This window comes from Trichomonascus vanleenenianus (assembly GCF_965637985.1).
Source record: "Trichomonascus vanleenenianus strain CLIB 3782 genome assembly, contig: TRVA0_076S, whole genome shotgun sequence".
NCBI lineage: Eukaryota > Fungi > Ascomycota > Dipodascomycetes > Dipodascales > Trichomonascaceae > Blastobotrys > Blastobotrys vanleenenianus.
This window is the reverse complement of record NW_027481811.1, coordinates 25,646-35,342: the sequence shown is the minus strand read 5'-3', so window position 1 is coordinate 35,342 and position 9,697 is coordinate 25,646. Positions and strand designations below refer to the sequence as shown.

The window sequence follows — 9,697 nt, the reverse complement described above, 5'->3', positions numbered from 1 at the left end:
GGCTGGTCGAATGTGTCGCTTACCTCCTGAAGGAGGGGCCTTTGTGCCTCATACAGGGGGCACTGGGCGAGAATGTGGTGAAGTGTTTCCAAATGGCCACACTCACAAAAGATTTGGGCCCCTGCCATGCGGAATCGGCGAAACCAATCGCCGATTAGCGCGTGTCCCGAACGAAATTGAACCAGCCGGCTAAGTACGTAGCGATTGCTACCCGATAAGTACTTAGCCAGCTGCAAAGCGCGCAGCTTGATGGTGCACTTTGTTGATGCAACTAGATTGAACCTTTTCCCTGTGACCGCGCGGTCAGCGTCGTCCTGCCAATGCTGGAGAGCCGCCCGGCAGATTTGGGTCCGCAGCGACTGGTAGGCCTCACGGTTGGCGGAGCCCACCCACTCTTGGTCTGCCTTCTCATCCCACGGCGGGGATCGCCGCGGTATGTCCAGCCAAGGATCTATCGCGTCGAAAGATGCCAAGCTCGTTGCCACCCACTTTACCGGTGATTTGGGTGGTTGGCCATAGGCTCTTCCTAGCTGACGAAGGGGGTTGTCAACTGCCATGCGATAAATGATTCTAGCAGCTTTGAGCTGCCTTATCGTGGTATCATATTCCACTGCTACAATTGAGCTGGCAACCAGCACCCGAGCCACCCGTAGCTCTGCCTCACGGACGACTTCTTCGCAATCAATGACCTTCACTAGCGAGAATATTTCACTACTTAAATAGAAGAAGAAATTAGGGCAAACCAAGAGTTTCCGGGCCCCTGATCAGTCTGGGAGTCTGCCAAATGTTAATACTCCTAAATAAGGCTAATAGTTTGGTCACCCAGTATTTGGAGGGGTAGTTAATAGAATCCGTAGCTTCTCATCAACATTATCCAGAGGAGCATTGACGAAGTCCGGGGTTAAAGCATACGTATTGGAAATACGAGCCTCGATATTATCGCAAATATTACAGTAAGTAACGTTAGAGAATAATAGCGTGCGATACTTAGCCGGTATTTCCTTCAGTTCACGTGGATAGCCCAAGGAGCTGCTTATGATATGGACCTGCGAGGACTGTCGTGCAAGTAGCCTTTGGAAAAAGTAGAGGTCATCAGGAAGCAGTTCCATGCGGGCCACACGGATTTCAACCAGAGGCGGAAGATTCACGGAGAGGAGCAAATGCCGAAACCACGCATATTTGGTTTGCCGATCTACGTCGTATTTTCGCATGACATCCAAAACTATACTTTCAGATGGGTGTACGGTCTCTAACAATGCGGTCAAATCATTCCCGACTTTGAGATCAGCACATTCAAGCCGTTTTAGCTTTGAGAAGTGTCTTTGACCGTGGCCAAAAGTATGACATATTCTTGCATCCCATACACACAGATATTCCAATTCTGGGAACACAAAAGCATCAGGCACAAATTTTGTACAATAAACGGTTAATGATTTGAGGTAACTGCTGGATACCCTGACTTTCGCGACTTCCTCATGCCGGTGGTACACTGCAGCTGTGAGATGGGTCACGGAGTCTGGCAGCCGCAGGTATCCTGTCTCGAGATCCAAATCGATTTCAAGATAAGTCAATGATTTGTAGATTGACAAAAACTGCTGCATTCGGGCCATATCGAAGCTGTCTCTGATCTTCATTGAAATAACATTTGCCTTGAGTTTGGCAGCAGGACCCTCGCAAGCAATACCTGACCCAATGATCAGTTGAGTGCCGTCACTGGGAAGCGTGTTTAATATTTTAACGATTCCTACAGTGAACTCATTTTCCACATTGATCAGAAGTCGCTGAGGTGGATTCTCTGCGACTTTTCGCAAAATGGCCATCTGCCGCTCCATAGTTTTACGCTCATTATTGAAATCAACAGCCTTTAGCGTAACATCAACTGTCTCTAACCTGGAGTCTTGCAGGAGCTCATCGAATAGTTTTGCAAAATGTCGAATTGCTGAGTCACAGCCAGTAGCATCCCCGACAACGAGCTTGATATGTTTGATGTAAGGATAATACTTCCTGAAAACATCGAGCATTCTATCAATATTGTAAAGGTGAATTTCGGTGCTGTAGTATTTAGGCTTTGTGTACCCACAATACGGAGCACTCAACGCCTCAGTGATTGCTTTAATACCAGCAGTCCTCTTTTCTTGCCAGACTAATAAAGCTTGCATAAGGTCGTTACACGGTGTCACATACGCCACATCCGCTCTACCCCAATGTGCGATTTCCTTTGCAGCTTCAATGTGTTGAATCACAGAATAGCGATCTTCCAATTGCGTCTTATAAGCATTGCTCTTTATTAGCTCCAGAAAAAAAACGAGTGTGCATGGACTATGGTAAAGCGAAACTTTTTCAGTCCTATCCGCCTGTGTAACTGCGTCTAGAAGGCTTTCGAATTCAATATCATACGAGATGCAGGTACCAGTCTGGTATGTATCCGTCTGTGTAACTGCGTCTAGAAGGCTTTCGAATTCAATATCATACGAGATGCAGGTACCAGTCTGGTATGTATCCGTCTGTGTAACTGCGTCTAGAAAGCTTTCGAATTCACTATCATACGACATGCAGGTACCAGTCTTATATTTCTTATCGTAAACTAGGGACACCTTGCGCCATATAAGGCTATCAGCCAGAGTCGACAATGCCCTACAGACGAGCCGAACTCTCCATAAATGGCCATCAATATCATAGTCATGCTCTCTAAGATATTGCAGTACTATAAGCCATATTTCACGGGGTAGCTTTAGCATGGTTGTTTTCGGTTGCCGGTAATGAGGTTTTGGAACCCATATATACTAAATACCATAGAGTTCAGATTGAGATTGCCACTACACTTTCTAGCACGTTTGCGGCAAGCTATACATGTATTGCTAACTTTTTTAGGCCTATTGATGCTAACCTTTTTAAGGCCTTTTGATAGGTACAGGAGCCTCGATGCCTAATGCTGTAGTTTGTAGGTTAGTTTGAAGACTGAAGATTAAGCAATACCGGTGTATGCGCTCAGGGCAAGGAATTTGAGTCGTAGGCCAGTTGTATTCGAGCTACATTGTATAACAAATATCATAAGTTACTACTTGTACTCCAATTGAAGATAGAGGACGTGTCTACGCACATATGTGCTTTTGCCTATGTCGGGATGGCCGATATTTATTTTTGTCTTTACAAGATCTAATCAAAGGAGTTGTAATGAAGATCAATTTGCCTAAAATGAGATTTTTTTCACCGTTAAGGGCTGTGAGTCCAAAGCCGCCAGACCCTGACGTGATATTCTCGCCAAACATCGCTGAAGCTTTAATTCTTTAATGCGTCGCTCAAGTTAAACAGGCACTCCATTATTTCAGTGCCATTTTTGCGTTCGATGCGAACACTCTTGACCATGGTTGAAAGCGAGTGCAAGCCGTGAAGCTTTTGGCGGTACCAGCCCGCAGCAGGGATTATGTTATCTGTCCTCGTTGATTAGTCATCGTCACGTGCCTATTCACGACTGTTTGTACGATTATGCATATGAGCCGTATACAGCCGCACGAGCCGCATCTATACCGCGCAGCTAAGTTTTTGCCGCATTGAGTACTGCTGTTCTTATAATAAACAGTAATATGAAAAAAAAAAGCCCACTGTTACAAATAAATCGCTGTTACTCTGTTGGCAGAGCTGAACGAGGCATTGTTTGGTGCCGACGACGTCCACACACGGTGGAGCGACAAGGCGTTTAATAGTCTGGTATGTCGCGCGCTGCTGTTTACAACAGTAGATCTGTAACCTTATATACATGAGCTATATATATTCAAGCATGGCCTTAAGATTAATTGTTTGTTTTGCACCACCTGCTTATCATGATCCGTCTAGCTAGAGATCCCTGCCTCGAGACACTACCTCAAGAACTCCGCCTACAGATAATAGAACAACTTCCAGGAGAAGATCTGCCGAATTGTCGGTTTATAAGGTGTCTGTTCGCAGCTGCTACCAAAATGTTGTGGGAAAACGTCTATATTAAGCTCAGCCCCAGTACACTAGTTCTACAAAGAGACAGGGTCAGGGCCTCGCGCGATATGGACCAGCGAAACTTTACCAGCCTATGCGACATCCTCACTGAGAACGCCACAATGCTCTCAACGGTGACTATTCGATGCGAGTTACCGTTTCCTGTCAAGAATTTCAACGAGTTGGTCCAACTTTTATGTCACGTGGAACCAACATTCGACAGATGAACTGGCACTTGCCCTCATGGACGCGGGCTCAAATCAATTGCTTTGATGGAATGCTTTACCCAGCCGAGGAGCTTCTTCCCAATTACTCAATGGAGTTCCTTCAGCCTGATGAGAGCAGTGCCCATTTGATTCGCGCCCTCTGCCCCCAGCTCAGTATCATTCCTCGGCCCCGCATCACTCCCCGGCTCTGTATCAATCCCCGACTCTGTATCTATCCCCGGCTCCGTCCCCGTATGAAGCCCCGGATCTCTAACTTGGAGATTGATATCACCAGCAACCAGGACGCGGCATTTGTTGACATTATGAAAACATTTGCAGCAAATATTAAAAAACTGACGTTTAATGTCGTTAGCAACGAAAGTCTTGATCAGCTCGTTGGCTACCTGACCACTTCCCCTAACATGAACTCGCTTCATGTCGATGGCAGGTTAGCAAGGTTAACGGCTAATCATGATATCGACTTACCACCAAACGTCAGATTTTTATTCATCGCTCCTTTCGCTCATGATTCAACAAGAATTACAATGAGAGCTAGAAATTTGGAAACCCTTGTTGTTGACTGTAGAAGGCCACTTGAGGCGGACCTCCGTTTCGACTCTGTGGAAAAGATTCACCTCCGAGGTTTGGTCGCCGGAATCACTTTTACCCCCACGATAACGGCGTTTGAAAACGTTCTGCGCTGCGACTCCCTACACCTGGATAACACCCAAGAACTAGTTCTCGACTATCTCCGACCATTAATTCAGAAGACACACCAGAATCTCGAGCTCAAATTGTTTAATACTGGCTGGAAAGAACACAAGCTAATCTTCCGTACCTTAGCGATTGAACATCTCGAGAGTGTCACTTTGGATTTCCCCCCGATAGAGCCAAATGAGATGAGATGGGTCATAGGGAAAATATACAACAGGATTTCAAACCTACGGCGACTATATTTCAGGAACTATGCGCGCGAGAATGACCGATTTACGGACTTGACAAATGACTACCCATTCCTGAGACCGATGCATATTAGCAAGCGAGATACGGACCTGTATTATTTGACAGCTACCGACATTCAAGCCATCCAATTTGAAGTGCTTGAAGAGATCGCGCAAGCTAGGCTAGAATATTAACGTACCTGAAAAATAGCAATACAGTACTGCATAGACGTAATTTCCCCATGTTGACTTATTGAGACAGACAGGCTAAGAATCCTCTGTGGCTGGCTTACAAAAGGGAGGTTTGCTGCTAGGTCCACAAACAACCTTTCGTCCCTTTTTTGATTAAGGTACTACTGCACCGGTCCCCGATTTACAACTCCTACACAGGCTTTTCCACTTCGCGCGCGTAGTGCGAGGTGCCCGTTTTCAAGGGGAGCTGATTGGGATGGAACAGATTTTACTGCGCAACTGTACAAGTGAGGAATCACCAACGAAGTGGTTCAGCCGCGCCTTCAGGGGACGCGCACAGCCGCGCCGTCGGCCTTTGCTCCCGAGCTGGTTAGCGCTACATGTATTCCGATGGTAGATCCGAGATCCTGAGGATTCTGAGGCGCGGGTGTTGGCAAACATTAACTCGCCAACGAAAAAATGAGACTTCTCCGTACCCAAAATGTAGGATTAAATATTACCGTAGAAAATGACAAAACTAGCTGCCGTTTAAATCGAAGAAGAATTGAACGAGTTATGTACAGCACTCAAAGCAGTAAGGTTACTGGTAATTGTTGTGTAGTGTACCTGCTTGCAGTAAATTTTATTTGGGTCGCTGTCAGCCGTTTTCATGTAGAATTTTATTAAGCTGTCCCTCCATGCTTGTTACCTCCTCTGCAGGCTATTCCACTTTTGGGGCGTGCGGGGGATAAATTTTTACTTTGCCGCGTGAAACGCGGGCACCTGACTGAAGGTCTGCGTAGTAGATAAATTCTCGCTAAAACATCTAGAAAACTCGGTATAAAACTTTTACCCAATCCTATATCTTCGCATACGAATAAAGTGTTCTCCTTTTCATTCAGATTCCCCAACAGTTGGTGCTGTTCTTTGGTAGCCGTTTACGGGGGATGGTATCGGGAGATGAACCGCAGCAGGCCCACTTCGCTCTACTGTATCTCTACGCATGCAAAGGGAAAGCCTGTGTAGGAGGTAAATTGAGTACATGTAAAACCTAAGGCCACGATAACGCGGATATCTGCAAGCAGAGAAGGCAGCGTATAATGTGAACTAGGATCACTCCTACTATTCAGCACTAGTGAATATTCGTTCAGCGCGGAGTCTCCATCATAATGAACCAATTGCAATGCATCTTGGTAAGCCTAATTGAGCCGGGAACCAGCGCCCTCCCCCCCCCCCCCCCCCCCCCAATAGCTTTACTTCACGGACGACTGCGTTGCGATCAAGAACCTTCACTCGCGAAAATATTTTTTTTGCTTAAGGAGAAGAAGAGGATATGGGAGATCAAGAGTTTTCCGGGTCGTAAATTAGTCTGGAGCTGCCAAATACTTCCAGGTAATACTGCGGAAAAGGCTAATAAGTGGTCAACTAGCATTTGGAGAAGTAGTTAATAGAAGCCGTAGCTTCTCATCAACATTATCAAGAGGAGCATTGACGAAGTCCCGGGTTAAAGCATACGTATCGGTAATACGAGCTTCGATATCACCTGCATCACAAATATAAGAATAAGTAACGTTAGAGGATAATAGCGTGCGATACTTAGCCGATATCTCCTTCAGTCCAGGTGGATAGCCCGTCAAGGAGCAGTTTATGATTTGGACCTGGGAGTTAGACTGCCGTGCAAGTAGCCTTTGGAAAAAGTAGAGGTCATCAGGAAGCAGTTCCATACAGGCCACATGGAATACAACTAGAGGCGGAAGATTTGCGAAGAAGAGCAAATGCCGAAACCACGCATATTTGGTTTGCCGATCTACTTCGTACCCTTGCCAGACATCCAAAACGATACTTTCGGATGGGTGTGCTATCTCTAGCAATGCTAAATCGTCTCCAACTTTGATATCGGCGCATTCAAGACGCTTTAGCTTTGAGAAATGTCTTTGACCGTGGCCAGAAGTATGACATATTCTTCCATCCCATACACACAGATATTCCAATTCGGGGAACGCAAACGCATCAGGCCGAAATTCTGCACTAATATAGATAAATGGTTTGAGATAGCGGCTGGATACGTTGACGTTCACGACTTTCTCATAACTTATGAGGTGAATCCCTCCAACTGTGAGATGGGTCACCGAGTCTGGCAGCCGCAGATGGCCCGTTGCAAAACCCAAATCAAGGTCAAGATAAATCAATGATTTGTAGACAGACAAAAACTGCTGCATTTGGACAATATCAAAGCTGTTCCTAATCTTCATTGAAACAACATTTGCTTTTAGTCTGGCAACAGGGCCCTTGCAGACAACATCCGACCCAATGATCAGTTGAGTGCCGTCATTGGGAAGCGTGTTCAATATTTTAACGATACCGGGAGTGAGCCCATATTCCACATCGATCAGCAATCGCTGAGGAGGATTCTCTGCGAATTTGTGCAAAATATTCCTCTGTCGTTCATTGGTGAATCACCAGCCTTCAGCGTAACATCAACTGTCTCCAACCTGGAGTCTTGCAGGAGCTCTTCGAATAATTTGGCGAAAAGTCGAATTGCTGAGTCACAGCCAGTGGCATTCCCGACAACGAGCTTGACATGCTTGATGTAAGAATAATGCTTCCTGATAACATCGAGCATTCTTTCAATATTGTAAATGTGAATTTCGGTGCTGTAGTACTTTGGCTTTATGTATCCACAATACGGAGTACTCAACGCCTCAGTAATTGCTTTAATACCAGCGGTCCTGTCTTGGTACCAGATTAATAAAGCTTGGACAAGCTTGTTACAGTGAGTCCCATCTGCGCTAGCCCAATTCATGTTTTCCTCTGCGGCGTCTATGTGTTGAATCACAGAATAGCGGTCTTCCAGTTGCGTCTTATAAGCATGGCTTTCTATTATCTTCAAAAATTGAGTGAATGGGCAAAGGCTACGGTAATGCGAACCTTCTGTAGAACTATCCGCCTGTGTAACTGGTCTAGAAGGCTTTCGAATTCAATATCGTACGACATGCAGGTACCAGTCTTGTATTCCATATCATAAATTAGGGATACCTTGCGCCATATAAGGCTATCAGCCAGAGTCGACAATGTCTTACAGACGAGCCGGACCCTCCATAAATGGCCATCAATATCATAGTCATGCTCTCTAAGATATTGCAGTACTATGAGCCATATTTCAGGGGGTAGCTTTAGCATGATTGTTTTCGGTAATGAACTTTTGGAACCCATATATACTAAATACCATAGAGTTCAGATTCAGATTGCCACTACACTTTCTAACACGTCTATATGGCAAGTTATATATTGCTAACCGTTTTAAGCCTATTGATGCTAACCTTTTTTAGGCCCATTAATAGATACAGAATTCTCGAAACCGTACGCTGTAGTTTGTAGGTTAGCTTGAAGACTGAATCCAATGAGTCTCACAGCCATTAATTGACTAGAAAGGTGATCACTTCGCTTAAGCAATATTTGGACTCAAAGCAAGGAAGCTGAGTCGAAGGCCAATTGTATTCTTTGCGAATGAATCGTCTGTATTTCGAGCCCGCTGCGACTGTGACACCAAGTTAGGCTTATGTGACACCGCTCCCGCAAAATACCGGGGAAAAGAACTGTGCCAAACATAATTACTACAACAAAAATCATGCATTGCTATAACTGTCAACTTCCCATATGATATGTGCTTACGATATTCAATTGAAGTTTCGTAACAAACGGTTGTTGCACATTGTCGACACTATCGTAGGAATGTACATCTCCTTCTCTAGCACTATAAGAATCAGTTGTTCGTGATTGAAATGACTATAGAGGTAGTATATTATAAGAAATGCGTCTGCGGTTGCACAACTCGTTGTGGTTCGGTTTTAACTAGCGGTGCCTGAAGCCACAGTTATTGAGTTCAAAAATTTTATTTGGTACCAGCATGTCTCAAGCTGTCAAGAATGAACATCAATTGTACCTAAAATGAGATTATTTACGGTTAATGGTTGTGAGGATAAACTTAATGTGAAAAGCATGAGTTTACTAAAAGACTGATCTCCCCCTAGTTACGCCAAGAGACTCGAATGAGCTTATACTGTTGTTCCATCGCCCACCAAACAGCAGCCCTGAAGCACTGGCATCGGTCTAAAGCCACTAGACCCATATATACTAAATCCCGTAATAATATTAAAAATCAAGTAACATGTAGTTATTGGCCGATTGAGCGCCGTTGCTGCTCTGGCCTGAGCCATTCCCTCTATCATTACGATTGGTCCTAATTGAAAGAGACTGCCCAGTGGCCCAAATTCTCCAAGAGGACCATCGCCCGAGAGCGGACTAACCTACTAACGCTCGCCGTCAATCCCAGAGCTGAAGAGTGTCCGGTTTCTAGTCTCATAGGAGAATTGTTTCCGGACCCTCGGGAGGTAATCAATCCTCACGATG

General features: G+C 45.2%; 3 protein-coding genes and 1 pseudogene across 4 annotated transcripts, besides 1 other annotated feature; 1 reads left to right on the top strand and 3 right to left on the bottom strand.

The window, feature by feature from the left end:
- Window positions 1-635: a mobile genetic element.
- Window positions 3-635, bottom strand: TRVA0_076S00452 (annotated as a pseudogene). Its single transcript has one exon. A coding segment is annotated over exon 1 (633 nt).
- Window positions 636-818: 183 nt separating this feature from the next.
- TRVA0_076S00430 (F-box protein) lies at window positions 819-2,738 on the bottom strand (the record flags this gene model as incomplete). The annotated part of the gene is made up of 1 exon (XM_076687800.1): window positions 819-2,738. One exon carries the CDS (start codon window positions 2,736-2,738, stop codon window positions 819-821), a length of 1,920 nt encoding a protein of 639 aa, XP_076537979.1.
- Window positions 2,739-4,114: 1,376 nt separating this feature from the next.
- Window positions 4,115-5,311, top strand: TRVA0_076S00408 (uncharacterized protein; the record flags this gene model as incomplete). The annotated part of the gene is made up of 1 exon (XM_076687799.1): window positions 4,115-5,311. The coding sequence occupies one exon, from the start codon at window positions 4,115-4,117 to the stop codon at window positions 5,309-5,311; it is 1,197 nt and encodes a 398-aa protein (XP_076537978.1).
- Window positions 5,312-6,708: 1,397 nt separating this feature from the next.
- TRVA0_076S00386 (uncharacterized protein) lies at window positions 6,709-7,539 on the bottom strand (the record flags this gene model as incomplete). The annotated part of the gene is made up of 1 exon (XM_076687798.1): window positions 6,709-7,539. One exon carries the CDS (start codon window positions 7,537-7,539, stop codon window positions 6,709-6,711), a length of 831 nt encoding a protein of 276 aa, XP_076537977.1.
- Window positions 7,540-9,697: the final 2,158 nt, after the last annotated feature.